The sequence below is a fragment of the Furipterus horrens genome, unplaced genomic scaffold (genome assembly GCF_987537825.1).
Source record: "Furipterus horrens unplaced genomic scaffold, mFurHor1.1.pri manual_scaffold_13, whole genome shotgun sequence".
Lineage (NCBI taxonomy): Eukaryota > Metazoa > Chordata > Mammalia > Chiroptera > Furipteridae > Furipterus > Furipterus horrens.
In genome coordinates, this window is record NW_028327183.1 from 60,060,276 (window position 1) to 60,077,033 (window position 16,758).

Below are 16,758 nucleotides of genomic sequence, written 5' to 3' on the forward strand. Positions count from 1 at the left end.
TAGCCCGTTCCTTCCTACTGTGAGCCCACTGCATTCTTTTCTTAAGAGGGATAACGTCACTGTTCACTCACAAGCAATGTCCTCGTCTAAGTGCCTCTTCTGAAGTGAGTCCTTGGCACCTAGCAGGACTAGAACACGAAAATACATCCAAACAGCAATCTACTCTAATTCTGTGGTCACTGTGGTGGGGAGCACAGCAGGGCCCCTCACCAGGGTATCTTTGCCGATACAGACAAGACGATAACAGCTCCTGCCAAAAGCTGCTTTCACTGATTACACTTGATTTTGCTAAGAGCTTGCATACGTACAATAAGGCAGACACTCCCCATTAAAGGATTCCTGGTACAGGTTAATTATGGAAAACATTCACAGGTTCTTTCCAGTTTATGCTCTGACACAGGAGCAGCTGGGTGTCTCCAGAGAAGTATCTTCCTGACATCCACAGGTTTTATTCCAGTGTATGTGCTATCATGTTCGGTACAGGCTGATCATCCCTGAAGCCCTTTCCACACTTACTACCATCCTGTATTCCCTCCAGGAGTTTCCTAATGTATTGACAATGGATGGCTAAGCAATGTCTCACATTCAATTCACTGGATAGGGTAGAGAAACATTTAAAAATAAGTTTCTATATTTAAAAACCACATGTGTAATGTGATCCCATTCATGCAAAATTATGTACATATAAAGAGGAGGGGGAAGGATGGTCACCAGAATATTGCTTAATGATGATTATCATACAGGGTGACATTGCAAGTGACTTACTTTTTTCACTGAAAAAAACTGTTTCGTACTGACAGGGAGGAGCCTCCCACCAAAAACAAAAACAAAAAACCCTCCTCCAAATGGGTTTTCAAGACCATTTGAGAAATGAGTGTGGCCACATTCATTATGTGTCCATGGGATGCTCTCCAGGGTGTGTTCTCTGATGTCGGACCAGGGCTGAGCTCCTTCTAAACGTTTTCCCACACTGAGGACACTGACTGGGACCCTCCCTGCTGTGGAGTCTCTGATGTACTGCAAGGTGGGAGTTCTGCTTGAAGGACTTCCCACAATCTGGACACTGGTACGGGGTCTCCTTGGTATGAATTCTCTGATGCTTGGTCAGACAGGAGCTGTCCCTGAATGCTTTCCCGCACCGACTACACTCATAGGGCTTCTCACCAGTATGAGTCCTCTGGTGCCGGATGAGGCCAGCAATGTTCCTGAAAAGTTTCTGACACTGGTCACAGCCATAGGGCTTCTCACCAGTGTGAATTCTCTGGTGCCTAATGAGATATGCGCTCTCAATGAAAGTCTTCCCACACTCTTTACACTCATAGGGCTTCTCCCCAGAATGGATTTTCTGATGCACAATGAGGTGAGAGTTACGGTTGAAGGATTTTCCACACTCCACACATTCAAAGGGCTTCTCTCCGGTATGAGTTCTCTCATGCTGGGTGAGGTACGAGCCATCCCGGAAAGCCTTTCCGCACTTGCTACATTCATAGGGCTTCTCCCCAGTGTGGATTCTGAGATGCACAGTAAGGTGGGAGATGTCCGTGAAAGGCTTCCCGCACTCGTTACATCTGTATGGTTTTTCCCCTGTATGAGTTCTTTGATGTAAAATCAGAGATGAATTTCGGTTGAAGGTTTTTCCACATTCTAGACACTCATAAGGTTTCTCCCCAGTGTGAATTCTCTCATGTTGTGCCAGAGCTGACCCATCACTGAAGGCTTTCCCACACTTACTGCATTTGTAGGGCTTCTCTCCTGTGTGGATTCTTTGATGCACAATCAGGTTGTAGTTCTTAGAGAAGGATTTTCCACACTCGTTACAGGTATAAGGTTTCTCTCCAGTGTGAGTTCGGTGATGCAAAATGAGAGAAGAGTTCCGTTTGAAGCATTTGCCACATTCGGTACATTTGTACAGCTTCTCTCCAGGGAGACTCCTCCTGTTTTCATTAAGAGATGAACTCAAAGAAAAGATGTCCCCAAAGTCCTTGCCTCCATACAGTTTCTTCCCTCTTTTTGTTATATTTGGTGCACCAAGAGGAGTGAAATGGTTGAAAGACTCAAGACTTTCAGGGTATTTATAGGGCTTCTCTCTCATCTGATTTCTTCCCAGTTGGTGAACAACTTCCATGGAATGGCAGAAGGCTTTTCCACAGGCATCATTGTCACCAGTTCTCTTAGCTACAAAAGTTTTCTGAGAACTGGGTAAAGATGGGTCACAATCGAAACTTCTAACCTCTGAGTCATGTATGTGAAAACCATTTGATGTAGGAATCCTCTGAGAGGGTGGAAGGTCTGAGCTTGCACTCAAAGGCCTCCCAAGTCGAGGATATTCACAAATTCCTTCCTCAGACCCTGGCTTTTCCTGAATTAAAGTTGATTTCCTCAGGTGTCCCTCCCAGTTCTTACAGTCCCAACTGTCACCTAGAAAGGAGAAATGGAGACCCTCTCTCATAAACCCTTCCATTTCCACATCACATGGTAGTTCTTCTTCAGGAATATTCTGAGCTGTCATTTTCAGTCTCGTGCCCCAGGCTGAAAAGTGAAGAATGAAAGACAGACTTCAGTACATGAAGTTATGTGTGGAACTATAATGAAAAATGGCGACAGGCAGTGATGTTTTACTTGTTTTTTCTTTTTTTATTAAAATTGATTTGAGAGAGAGAAAGGGGGAGCAGACAGACACACCAATTTGTTTTTCCACCCACTCATGCATTCACTGATTGACTCCTGCATGCGACCTGACTAGGGATAAAATCCACAACTCCTGCGCATCGGGATGATGCTCTAAGCAATGCAGCTATCCACCAGGACTTCTCAAATTCACATCTATGCAAAGGGAGATAAATTGATAATCACGGCGTGGAGGCAAGCACGGGTTCAAAGACAGCCATGGTTTCCATTCTCCGAAAGAACAGGCAGGAGGAACGGTACTGGGGGTAAATAGCATCAAAAGGATTAACCTGCCACCTAAGAGACAGAGGCCAGGTGTCCTGCTCACATTGGGCTACCTTCTGAGCCACTGTGTTCTAGTCCCCATCACCCATATAACAACCAGCACACATTTCGAAGCGTCAAAGGCACAACGTGTGTACAACAGAGCTGAATGAGCAAGTTGGCCCCAGCTTGGTGGTCAGAGTCCTACCTTCATGGATGGGATGCAGCACAGGCTCAGTGAACGCCCTGCAGAAATATTAGGAGTTGGGTCACACCTGAGGCTGGCTCTGAGCCGGGGAAGGGACAGTGCTCTGTAGGTGGCTGCTGGCGTTGCTGCCATTCTTGATCCTCCTGTAACCATCCTCCCAGCCCTCCACTTCATAGTATCAAGAAAACTGGTTCTCCACAAATTTTTAGATAAAATTGTATTAGTTAGACCCTTACCTCAGAAAAAAATGTTTTTACAAAATTCCAGCCCTGACTGGTGTGGCTCAGTATATTGAGCACTGGCCTGTGAACCAAGAGGTCACCAATTCGATTTCCAGCCAGGGCACATGCCTGGGTTGCAGGCCAGGTCCCCAGTTGGGGGCATGCAAGAAGCAATCACACACTGACGTTTCTCTCCCTCTCTTTCTCCCTCCCTTCCCCTTGCTCTAAAAATAAATAAATATAATCTTTAAAAAAAAAAAGGAATCAAAATACAAGTGGCACATAGAGAGACAATATTATAAAATATAAAAGAGAGGCAAACACACACAGGAGACTTTCGGCCAAGATGGAGGCCTAGATTGACACGCTCTGTCTCCCTCCACAGCTATGAAGGAATACAGCTTCCACAAAACCATAAATAACCAGAAGTTCCAGAAAATAAATGAAGTCCAATGCATGAAGTTATAAAGAAGTGGTGTTCATCGGGACAGGTAGGAGGGGCGAAGCTGGGACAGAGAGATCAAGCAGTGCTGGCAGCAGCAGCAGCAGGAAGACGGTAAGCACAGACACCCATATTTAAGGGGAGGCAAGAAGCGCCTGGGAAGCACCCCCAGCTGCAGACCAGACCTGTCAGCTTCTGATTCCAAGATGAGGGATGGCATACTGCCTTGGACTGTGAGACCCAGAGGGGGTGGGGATGGAGGAGGAGGCTCCTGGTCTCTCAGTGGAGAGTGAACAGAAGGAATCCATCTTGGACCCCCACCCCCACAGAAAACGCCACAGCATGGTGAGAAGGGTCACCTGGTTGTGACGAGTGCACTGGGCTCCACCCCCTATAGCGTAGGAAGTGTGACAGCCCTGCCCAGGAAGCAAAGGTAAACCCAAAACTGTTAGGGTGGCACAGACCATGATAGAGATCCCAGTGATACAGCTGACCAGACAGCAAATATCTAATCTAATGAAGCAGCAGACAGGAAATCTTTCTGAGGCACAGTTCAGAGCTTTGGTTATACAAATGCTTACAGACCTAACAGCAGATTTTAAACAAGACGGGGAAGGAATGAAGGCTAGTCCTGCTGAAATGAACAAAAACACATACGAAACTAGTGGTGAGGGAAATAAAATCAGGGATCAAATCAACAAATTGGAACATAGGGAAGGAACAAACAGTCAACCAGTGCAGGAAGACGAAATAAGAAGTGAGGAAAATGAGGAGAGGCTCAGAGACCTATGGGATGGCTATAAGCAGGCCAACATCCGAATCATAGGGTTGCCAAAAGGTGAAGAACTAGAAATTGAAAAATTATGTGAAAAAATAATGAAGCAGAACTTCCCTAACCTGGGGAAGGAAATAGACTTACAGGTCCAGGAAGCACAGAGAGTTCCAAATAAACTGGACCCAGGGAGAACCACACCAAGACACATTATAATCAAAATGGCAAAAATTAAGGATAAAGAGAGAATCTTGAAAGCAACAAGAGAGAAGAAGAGAATTATGTACAAAGGGGTCCCAATAAGACTATCAGCTGATTGCTCAAAAGAAACTGCAGGCAAGAAGGGACTGGCAAGAAATATTCAAAGTAATGAAAAGCAAAAACCCACAACCATGATTATTTTATCCAGCGAAGCTGTCATTCAGAATAGAAGGGCAGAGAAAGTGCTTCCAGGATAAAATAGAAGTGAAGGAGTTCATCAGATCCAAACCTCTGTTATATGAAAAATGTTAAAGGGACTGGTTTAGGAGAAAGAGGATCAAAACTATGAACAATAAAATGAAAACTGTATCACAACCACCAACGACAAAAGCTAGGGAATTGAAACAAAGGCAAACTAAGCAGGCAACGAGAGTGTGAGAAGAATTATAGGTATGGGGAACATTATGGGGGGAGGTCAGTGGGGAGGGGGAAGAGGGGGAAGGGAGGGAGATGGTACAAGAATTAGGCATAGTAGGAGGGATTGGAGTAGACAGGAAGATGTTGAGAACTATATGCACAACCAATTGGTATGGACTAAGTGGGGGGACAACTGGAGGGAGGGGGGTCACTGGGAGGAGGAGAACAAAGGGAAAAGAAATTGGGACAACTCTAACAGCATAATCAATAAAGCATATTAAAAATAAATATATATATATATAAATATATATATATATGAGACAAAATAATAGTACAGAGAGCTAAAAAAGAATTTTTACAGAACACAAAAAAAAAACTGGAAAAATAATACAAAGAGGCACTTCACAGAGAAAAAATAGAAATGCCCTGAAAACATGTATATCTCCTCTTTCCCACCATCATTCAAGCAATTAAAAATTTCAACTTTAAGAATGAACAAAAACATATGCACATTCCATATAAGTAAAAATAAAATAAGGTGTGAAAATACACAGCTTGGGCAGTTCATGCAGGAAGAGTTGTCGGTCACTGAGAGTGGTCAGCAGCTTGGCAATCTGGTAGCAGCTGTCAAAACACAAAACAGGCACATTCCTCCACCTGGAGATTCCACCTGTACATATCTCAGGCTCAGAAAGAATGAGTCCTGAGCCTAAGTACACATTGATCTACACCAAGCAAAAGTCTTCAAGCCCAACAGGGAGAAGACAGACCACCGGTGAAGGAATGAAAAGTATCATGACAGCCAAGTAGAAACCCGCAAGTAACAGAAGGTTACTTTCAAAGTGCTGAGGGAAAACACTGTCAGATATGTTACTGTTCAAGAGTAAAGGTACGATAAAGACAGCTTCAGAAAAGCAGAAGCAGCGTTTATCTCCAAGAGCAATAGCCAAAAGAACTGCAGAAGTTATTCAGGAAAAACCCAGAAGTAAAAAAATGGGGAAAAAAGGAAACGACGAATATGCGTTTAAATCAAATGCAGCAGTAACAGCGACTCGTGGGGTTAAGAGTGGGATGAACTAAAACCCTGGGTGGCAGTGGCCTGCGAGATGGAAAGAAGTAACAAACTGAAGTGTCCTGACACCCTCTTATTTTTCATGATTCACATGAGACCTGGGAAAGTCAGGAATAAAATAAATGCCATATAAAACTACATTTCTACACCCAAAGGAAATTTTGGTTGTCATCACGGGGGGGGGGGGGGGGCACTGGATCTAGGATGAAGCCAGGGATGCTGCTAAACACCCTTAATACACAGGAAAGCCCCTCACAACAATGAATAATCCAGTCCCAAAGCCAACAGTGCTGAGGTGGAAAAACCCTGTTATAGGAGGGAAGAGAAAAGAGAAAAGAAAATCAGATAAATTTAGAAGGTGGTAAGGGGGAAAGCCCACAAAACACAGATTAAATAGAAAGTATAAAATAGGATATCACCAATAACAATAAATGTAAATGGCCATGATAGGCCAGATAAAGATGCTGCATCACAATGCATTTGTAACAGACACACCTAAAGCAAAAAAAAAAACAGATGACAAAAGCAAAAGGTTGTAAGAGACAAATGCTAATCAAAGATTTTATGGCTCTTTGCTAACAAACTCAAAGCAAAGTCAGTCAGGATTGCAAGCTGAAATCAGCAGAAATCAGTAAACCCAACCATACTGGGAGATTTGAATGAACCTCCTGTAGAAATGGAAATTCAGAAAAACTGAACAGAAATAAGGGGAGGATGTAATTAGCCAGCCTGACTGCACAGCTGGATGAAGAGCGCAATACCAACAATTAGAGCCAAACGCTTCCCAAGCACAACATTTGCTAATACTGGACATAAACCAGGACAAAAAACAAATTCAACAAAGGCCAAGACCACAGCCTCTTGACAAATGTAGTCAAGTTAAAATCTAGTAATAGAAAGAAAAATAACACATAAAACAAATTCTTTTTTTCTTTAATGTAATTTTATTTATTTAATTATTTGTTTATTCATTTCTTGAGAGGGGAAGGGAAAGAGAGAGTGGGAGAGAAACATGAATGTGTGGTTGCCTCTGGTGCACCCCCAGCTGGGAACCCAGCAGGCAACCTAGGCACGTGCCCTGACTGGGAATCGAACCAGCGACCATTTGGTTCACAGGCCAGCGCTCAATCCACAGAACCATTCCAACCAGGAAAACAAATTTGTATTTATTTGGAAAAATAAAAAGTTATTTCTCAGTAATTCACAGATCAAAGAGAAATCTTGACAGATATTAGAAAACATCTAACTAAACAAACTAAACAATAATGAAATGGAACAACTCAAAACATGTGGCAAGTGATGATGCAGCCAACATATTTCCTAGGTGGAAAACGTTGGTCTTTCATGCTTACATTTAAAGACTTGCCATGGCTGGTGCAGCTCAGTGCATTGAGTGCCAGCCTGCGAACCAAAGGGTCACTGATTTCATTCTCAGTCAGGGCACAGGCCTGGAATGCGGGCCAGGTCCCCAGTTGGGGGCGTAAGAGAGGCAACCATACAGTGATGTTTCTCTCCCTTTATTTCTCCCTCCCTTCCCCTCTCTCTAAAAATAAAGCCTTTTAAAAAATAAAAGTAAATAAAAAGGACTGAAAATCAGTGAACTCACTGTTCAACTTAAGACTTAAGGAGCCCTGCTGGTGGAGCTCAGTGGATTGAGTGCTGACCTGCAAACAGAAAGGCTTCTGGTTCAATTCCCAATCGGGGCACATGTCTGGGTTGCACAACAAACAGATGTATCTCCCACTCATTGATGTTTTCCTCCCTCCCTTTCCCTCTCTCTAAAAAGTAAATAGATTTTTTTTAAATCGGGAGGGGGGGGACACGGGGGGCAGAAGAGATAAAGGGGGAAAACTGAGACAAATGTAATAGAACAATAAAAAAATAAATAAAAATGCCTTAAGGAAGCCATGGCTGGTGCGGCTCAATTGGCAGGAGCATCTTTCCATAACTGAAGAACCGCAGGTTCGATTCCTGGTCAGGGCGCATACCTAGGTCACAAGTCCAGTCCTCGGGCCAGGTTCATACAGGAGGCAATCAATCCATGTTCCTCTTTCTCTCCCTTCTTCTCTTCCTAAAAACCCTTGAATGAGGATTAAAAAAAAAAAACTTAAGGGAAAGAACTATAGGCTAAAACAACAGAAGGTGCAAGGTGATAATAAAGAGAGGAAAAACAAAAGACAAAGAAAAAAATCAAGGTAAGAGCAGAAATTACAGAAACTAAAAACAAGAAGCTGAAAACAAGGAGAAAGCCAAGAAGATGAAGAAAACCAGTCTGTTACTTGAAAAGACTAATGAAATAGATATGCCTTTGGCAAGAATGATCATTAAAAAAGAGAGGAGGTACACATAAGTGATATCAGTCATGCAAAGGGGATTTAACTAAGGAACAGTAAAAATGTCACCCAACTGGCAATGCTGGATTTATCCTAGCAATGCACGGACCGTGGGACATTAGAACATCCATGGATACAATTCCCATATTTTCAGATAAAAGTAAAAGGTAGTCCCCTGCAACCTAATTCGATATATTCATAAAGCACTAAGATAAGCAAATCTCACCCAGGCTCCTGATCAAAATGCTCTCAGGTTAAAGTAGAAGGCCCCTTCACCCTATGTCAATAAATTCAGAAAGTACTTTAAGGAAAGCTCTGATTCATGACAGATATTCTTAACAACTAAGAACACAGAAAATTAAGATAAATGTCACACCTAATAAGGAAATATAAGGACTGTTCACTCTGAAGTGAAGACTGAGACCCCAGACGTCTGCTATGTCCACACATTCAACAGTGATGTCAAAGGGCCAGCTGGTTAGGAGGACTGTGCCCCCAGCTGTCACTCCTGAAGTTCCTACTGAAAAGGCCTCTTGAGGCTGCCTGGCCACCAGGCCACATGTTCTCTATATTGGGCCTTCTGAGGAAACTGGGGCCTGAGTGGCCTGTGGTTGTCCTGTGAAAACAAGAAACGGAGACACCTCCTACAGGTCCCCTCGGGGAGGATGCATGTGGGCACTTAAGAGAAACGAGATAAGGCTGACATACACAGAAGGATACTACTTTGGAAAACTTTTTAGACAAAATATTATGGAAGTGAAAATATTAAAATGTCCTGACAAGATATCTACCAAAGATGTGATCGTGAAAGTCTTGGGGGCATGGAGGGGAAGAGGCCTTTAGGAGCAAAGGAAATGTCTACTTCACCTATAACAGATACTCCTTTTACAAAATAAGACTTAGACACCCTAAGAAAAGTGAAAGATGAACCACCAAATGGTAGAAAATACTTGCAAAGCACACATCTGATAAAGAATTTACACACAGAATATAAAAGCACAGGAAAAGATCATCAGCATCCCTTCTGGACAATTTAACAAAAAACCAGAAAATAACAAGTGTTGTAAGAAGTAGGGGAACTGGAACCCTCACACACTGTTGGTGGGACTGTAAAATGGTATAGCTGCTTTGGAAAACAGTCTGCTTCTTGAAAAGTTAAACACAGAGTCATTATATACCCAGCAGTTCCACTCCTAGGTACTTTTTTTTTTCAAATGTAAACGTATATCTACAAATGAACCTGCACATGAATTATGACCTCATAGCACTATTCATGATAAACAAAAAGTGGAAACAATCCAATTAAATGTGCAACAACTGATGAATAGCTAAACAAAATGTGCAACTCCGTATAATGGCTCTGGCCAGTGTGGCTCAGCTGGTTGGGCATCATCCCGCAAACAAAGGGTCACAGGTTTGATTCCGGTCAGGGCACATTCCTCGGTTGCAGAATCAGCACCCAGCTTGGGCACGTACAAAAGGCAACCAAGCAATGCTTCTCTACCTCTCTTTTTCCCTCCCTTCTCCCCTAAAAATAATCTTAAAAAAAGAAAAAAAGAAATCCACATAATGGAATATTTTAATATTTTTCATCTGTAAGAAGAAATGAAGTACTGATATATGCTTCAATCACACAGATGAACCTTACAAATATGCTCAGTAAAAGAACTATACATTGCATGATTCCATTTATATGATGTTCAGAACAGGTCATTTCATAAAAACTGAGTCAGTAAGTGGTTGCCAGGAGCTGGGAGAAAGGGGGAATGGGAAATGACTGATAATGGGTATGAGGTGTTTTCTTGGTCTGATGAAAATGTTCTGGAATTACAGAGCAGTGATGGCGCAAAACTTTGTGAATATACTAAAAACCACCAAATTGTGAACTCTGGATGAATCATATGTTATATAAATTATACCTCAATAAAACTATAATAAGTAAATTTATACCTTCAAGAACAATGTTAGTGATGCTAAGCATAGACATGTGCCCTGTAAAAGACAAGTCTCCCCCAGCCAGACCTGTAGCTCTTTACCACGGCAGTATCCCCTGGGGCCATCTGGAAATCTGTGCAGGTGGTAGGTTGTCACAAAGATGGAGGCAAGGGAACTGCTGGCATTGGATGGGCCTAGGCTGGGGAGGCAGATTTGCCACCATGCTTGGAACTGGCCCACATGACGCTTGAGCACCCTCTGTCCCCAAGACCCTACAGGTATGATCCTGGGGTACTTCAGAACAGAACAATGCTGCATGTGTTACAGGACATGAGGAAAAGGATGCCTTCTTTTAGAAGGATGCTAAAAGGAAATCCAGATACTGTTCTGAATTCATGAACTCATTCCCACTCTGCTCTCTCTCCTGGACAAAACTGGCTATCCCAGATGCACCCTTCGTCAACGAAGGTATGAGTGCCATAGTCAGGTTACTGCAAAAGGAACAAAGAGAAGAAAAAGACGAAACAAAAAAAAAATGGCCGCCAGAATACAGGAATACATTAGGACATATTTGGGAAAATAGTATTAAAACAGGGCGTTTAATATAGGAAATGCACTGTATTTCATTAATTAAGTTTAAACATCTCAGGAGCATTTGAGATCTTGCTCTCTGGCACATGTCATCAGTGTAGCTCAAAGAAACTCTTCTAAAAGTTCTAAAAATAAAAAAAGAAATATTAAAATTTCTGTTCTTTCCCTCATACCTACTTGTGTATTATTATTTTTAGCAATACAATGGGGCTAAAATAACATTGTAAAAAATTAATCTTGCCCTGACCAGTGTGGCTCAGTCGGCTGGGCATCATCACAACTGAACAGTAGCCGGTTTGATTCCTGGTCAGGGCCCGTGCATGGGTCGCAGGTTCAGACACTGGTCGTAGTGCATGCATGTTTCTCACTCTCTCTTTCTCCCTCCCTTCCCCTCTCTCCAAAAGAAAAAAGAAATAATATATTTAAAAATAAATAAGTAGCCCTGGCTGGTGTGGCTCAGTGGGTTGTGGGTTTGGCCCTGAGTCAGCCCCCCCTCCCGTCTCTAAAAATAAATAAATAAATACTCTTAAAAAAAATAAAACAAAGGCTACAACTAGAGACAAAGAAGATTTTATATATAATAGCCAAGGGATGAAAGCAAACACACAAAGGGTTGGTATTGAAAATATTTTCACAAGCCCAAGTGTCTAACAATCAAAATTTTAAATTGGGAAAGAATAAGAGCTCTTTCTGGGGTGATGCTGATTTTGAGAAAGGTTTGGGTGCCATTCATTCATCAAAACTCATCGCGGGGTACCATGAAGATCTGGACCTCAGTTTTGCCTCAAAAGTTGAAGACGGCAATTAAGGAAATGAACCACGAACGCCAAGGAAGAGGAAAGCAAAACGGCCACAGAACGGGAGGAGAAACGCGGCCCTCCTTGGGAACAGCACCAAGACCGGGCTTCGGAGATCTCGGGAGCGGGAGAGACAGGCGACCTGACACCCGGGGCCCAAGGGGCCGGCGCCAAGGCCTCCCAGCTCCCGGCAGCGGAGGGCGGAGGACGGCGGTCGCCCCAGCGGCGCGGCGCGGCGCGGACACCGGGCAGGCCCTCGCAAGGCTGTCCCTGAGGAAAGACCGGCAGATCCTCGCGCGGAACGGCTGAGCTCCGCGAGGAGACGGCGTAAGGCCAAGGGGGGCCCTCACAGCCGGAGCCGCCTCCTCACCCGCCGGAAGGCGCCCTCCCGCCCGGGGGGCGTCCTCACAGCTCAGGGCGGCCGCGGCCCGGGGCCAACCCCGCCCCCGAGGCGACCGCGCTCGCCGCCCGCCTGAAACCCGTCCGCAACGCGCCGCTCGCGACCCCCCGAAACCCGGCGGACACCGACACTTCCCGCGGGGGACTGGGGGGGACTGAGGTACCGAAATACCAGGGGCGCGGCGGGCCTCACCTCGAGGGGGCAGCCGGTGGCGGCGGCCATATTCGAGCGAGTGCGCGTGCGCGAGCCAAGACCCGGCTGTGCGCGTCCCCGGAGGCTCCGCCCCGCCCCGCGCGGTGTGAGCGGAACGTTCCGACTCCTCCCCGGTGCCCGCGCCTGCGAGCCCTTGGTTCCCCTTCCGAGGCAGGGGTCCCACCCGTCCGACGCACCTCCGGCCGCCGGGCACCCGGCCTTCACCTCCAGCCGAGCTGGCTGTGACCCCGTCCCCTCCGCCGCCGGGCGCGCTCGTCACCAGGACAGGACTGTTCCTCCTCCCCGTTTATTGATACCCACGTGGGCTCAAGGATATTTATCTTCTCCTGTGCCATCATTATTGTAGGGCCTTAATCTTTTTTGCTTGTTTTAAATCGATGTGCGGTTGCCTCTCGCACACCCCAGCTGGGGAGATGGCCCGCAACCCCGGGCACGTGTCCTGCCTGGGAATCGAACTGGTGACCCTCTGGTTCGCAGGCCAGCGCTCGCTCAGTCCACTGAGCCACCCCAGCCAGGGCTGTAGGGCCTCATTTTTATTTACGGCGCAGTTTGCCAAAATAATTCCATACCATACTTGTTTATTTTGAGAAAAATATGTTAAAATTCAGAGAAGTGCACCTCATTATTCATTGGCGGTGTAATTGTTTAGAGATTAAAACAGAAGCTACACGTTTTTATGAATTAGAACAGTTAAGTAAAGATTTTATTTTCTTTTTAAGTAACGATTTTAGATAGAAGATTAACATACAAATCAATGTATGTGTTTTATGGGGATGGAAATTCGTAGATAAATATCAGTGGCCCTGGCTGCTCAGTGGATTGAGCGCAGGCTTTCAAACCAGAAGGTCCCCAGTTCAATTCCCTATCAGGGCACATGCCTGAGCTCTGAGTCAGGTGGTGGGAGAGGCAGCCAATTGATTCTCTCACACACCAATATTTCTCTCCCTTTTTTTCTCCCTCCCTTCCCCTCCCTCTAAAAGTAAATGAATAAAATCTTTATCAGTAATAAGCAGTTACAATATGCTTTGAAAAATAAATGTTGTCAAATTTATGTATGTGTGTATAAAATAATTCCAATAAGTAATTTGCAACTTTTCGTTCTCAGGTTTGCAGGACTGCATGCCAGCACTCAATCCACTGAGCCACCCCAGCCAGGGCTGAAAGAGAAGGAGAAACATTGATATGAGAGAGAAACATTGATTGTACATGCCCTGACCTGGGATAGAATCACAGCCTATGTTTGTGCCCCGACTGAGACTCAAACCCTCAACCTTTTGGTGCACAGGACTACGCTCCAACCAGCTGAGCAACCTGGCCAGGGCTAGATCATTCACATTTAATGTAATTGTTGATAAGGCTGAATTTTAGGCCTACCATTTTATTATTTGTTTTCTGTTTGTCCCTTGTGTTTTGTTCCTCTCTTCCTCCTTTCCAGCCTTCTCTGGTTAACTGAATATTTTGTAGCATTCCATCTTAGTTTATCTACTGGCATTTCAGCTATATAGCTATGTGTTATTTTTAGTGGTTCCTCTAGGCATTATGATATACATAGCTAACTTTTCATAGGCTACTTATAGTTAATTTTTAAACTTCAAGTAAAATACAGATATCGTACAGTCATATTAGATCCCCTTACACATATGTATAAATAATACATCTACATACATCGAAAAGCTCAGGCAACATTAGAATTTTTGCTTTCAACATTCACATATTTTAATAAATTTAAGAGGAGCAAAAGTTACTATATTTACCCAAAAAGTTACAATTTCTGCTGTTCTTCCTTTGTTCCTGAAGTTTCAGTTATCCTTCTGGTATTATTTTCCTTCAGTCTGAAGAACTTCCTTGGCATTTTTTATATAACAGGTATATTGGCGATGAATTTCTTTTCTTCATCTGAGAATGCCTTTTTTTTCTTTATTCCTGAAGGATATTTTTACCAGATATAGAACTTTCACTTGACATGGATATTTTTCCTTTGAGCACTTTAAAGATGATTACCCACTCTCTTGTAGCTTCTGTGGTTTCTAATAGGCAACCTATCATCACTTAAATAATTGTTCCCTTATATGAATTTTTTTTTTTTCTGCTTGCTTTCAATCATTGTTTTTCTTTCTTTTCTATTGGTGGGGGGTTCTTACCAGTTTATGATGTCTCTGGGCACGGTTTTCTGTTATGGATGACTGAGCTTCCTAATTTTGTAAATTTATGTCTGATTATGTAAATTTCTGGGGAGTTGTAGCCATGATTTCTTCAAGTATTTTTTATGCACCTCCTTCTCATTTCCTGATGCTTTAAATGACCCAAATTTAGACTTTTTGATACTGTCCCTTAAGACCATGAGGTTCTGTTCATTATTTTCAATCTTTTTATCCTGCCTAGTCTTCAACTTGATTTACCCTCAAGTTCACTGATTCTTTCCTCTGACATCTTATTCTGCTCTTGGGCCCATCCACCTGGTGAATCTTTATTCCAGGAGATATAAATATATATATATATATTTAGTTCTAAAATTTCCATATGGTTCTTTTTTAGAGTTTCAATTTCCTTATTAAGAATTCTGTCTTCCCATTCATGTTTACCTTTACCTCATGGAACATAGTTATAATGGCTGCTTTAAAATTTTTGATGATTGTGCCCTGGCCAAGTGGCTCACTTGGTTGGAGCATCATCCTGTACACCCAAAAGTTGTCTAGTTCTTACGTCCGCGCTACACTTGAGCTATTATTCCTCGGGGAGGGGAGTACTGGATGTAAATACGAGAAGACATGCACAGATGTCAAGGGGCCAGGGGTGTCTGCCACCAGCGGTTCTACTCCTACAGAAGGTGGGGTCCTGCGGGAATGTAAGTCGGACCATGAGCAAGGGAGCCCCCCGCTCGAAAAGCGGGATCTGGCGGACGACCCCACGCACTGACAGCTGGAGGCACCGCCCAACACAGCTTCACGCGCCCGCGCGTCTCCTTTCCCGGCTGTTCCCGTTAGCCTGGTCCGCAGTGCCCTCTAGCGACATAAGGAAGACATGACAGCGGGTCCTAGATGCCAAGGTCCTTAACGACTTCCGGACGAATCTCAGGCAGGGTCCTCTAGGCGCTCAGGACGGATCCCAAGGACAGAGATTTAAAGTGAGCTCACGGGTGAAAGAAAAAGTCACCCGCGGGACTCAAACCCGAGCAACAGGTCGAGAAGAGCCTGAGACCCATCGCAGTGCGATTCACACTGTTTTTTAAAAAGATTTTGTTTGTTTACTTTTAAAGAGAAGAAAAGGGAAGGAGAAAGAGAGGGAGAGAAACACCAATGTGTGGTTGCCTCTCACGCGCCCCCAGCTGGGGACCCGGCCCCCAACCCAGGCATTTGCCCTGACTGGGAATCGAATCTGCCACCATTTGGGCTCAATTCCACACTTAAAAAAAATAAAAAAATCCATGACTTTTATTGAAAAGTGGAATGAAAATATATGAAAAACAAAGAGAACTTGGAATCTTAGTACTTCAATATAGAGAGGGGCTCTTTCTGTATTGGTAGCAGCAAAGTCTATGAATACCCACGTTATCATTGACTAGAAATGGACTTCACATGACTACACATAATTAAGCAAAAAATAAACAGTTGAGTAATTTAGTCATTAATAGTGTGGACATGAGCTTATTTTTTCTTTTGGACATTAACTTTAGAAGTAAAAGTTAAAGGAGTGATATAACACCCTGTTTATGCAGATAGTTGTGTTTTTTTTTTTTTTTTTTCTTTCCAGCTAATATTTTGGGGATACAGAGAATTCCTTTAGATGTCCATCTAAATAAAGGATAATTCAAAATTTTCAAGATGGGTTTCTAATCTCTCCATAAAAGTCACTGCCAAGTCCAGCAAATGTACCGTGTGTCTGTGATAAACAGCTTCGATGGGTAGGTTCTCCTGGTGCGTGACTTTTTGCAGTCTTTGCCTGACGACCCTCTAACCAACTGGTCTACCCAGCCACGGCGACAGAGTAGGACACTTCCGACCTACAGAGGAAAAAGGAATATCTGCTGAATCTTGTTCTAGTCTTAGAAGTTCAATTTCCAGGTTTTTCTGGTTGGTTCAGCTTAAATATTTGTGATTTGATGTAGCCCGGAGATGTTCACAAAGCAAGAAGATGATTTCTTAGATATTTTAACATCTCCTGAGTGACTGTCCCCAAAGTTACAAAATGGCCCAGCAGTAGACAGCTTTGGTGTGGAAGCCGCGTC

At 43.8% G+C, this 16,758-nt stretch overlaps 1 protein-coding gene across 2 annotated transcripts; it reads right to left on the reverse strand.

Moving 5' to 3' along the window:
* Positions 1-822: 822 nt before the first annotated feature.
* On the reverse strand, positions 823-12,547 carry ZNF329 (zinc finger protein 329). 2 transcript variants are annotated; one of them, XM_090261041.1, is made up of 4 exons: positions 12,513-12,547; positions 8,253-8,344; positions 3,140-3,177; positions 823-2,529 (listed from the first exon to the last, which is right to left on the reverse strand). In XM_090261041.1, exon 4 carries the CDS (start codon positions 2,507-2,509, stop codon positions 890-892), a length of 1,620 nt encoding a protein of 539 aa, XP_090117167.1. In that variant the 5' UTR covers positions 2,510-2,529; positions 3,140-3,177; positions 8,253-8,344; positions 12,513-12,547; the 3' UTR covers positions 823-889. The 2 variants fall into 2 exon arrangements, with proteins under 2 accessions (XP_090117167.1, XP_090117168.1); XM_090261042.1 differs by lacking the exons at positions 3,140-3,177; positions 8,253-8,344 and having other exon boundaries at positions 12,513-12,541.
* Between the last annotated feature and the right edge of the window lie 4,211 nt (positions 12,548-16,758).

Coding starts and splice junctions, on each gene's coding strand:
- ZNF329 (XM_090261041.1), bottom strand. CDS start 2,509: ATGACAGCTCAGAATATTCCTGAAGAAGAACTACCATGTGATGTGGAA.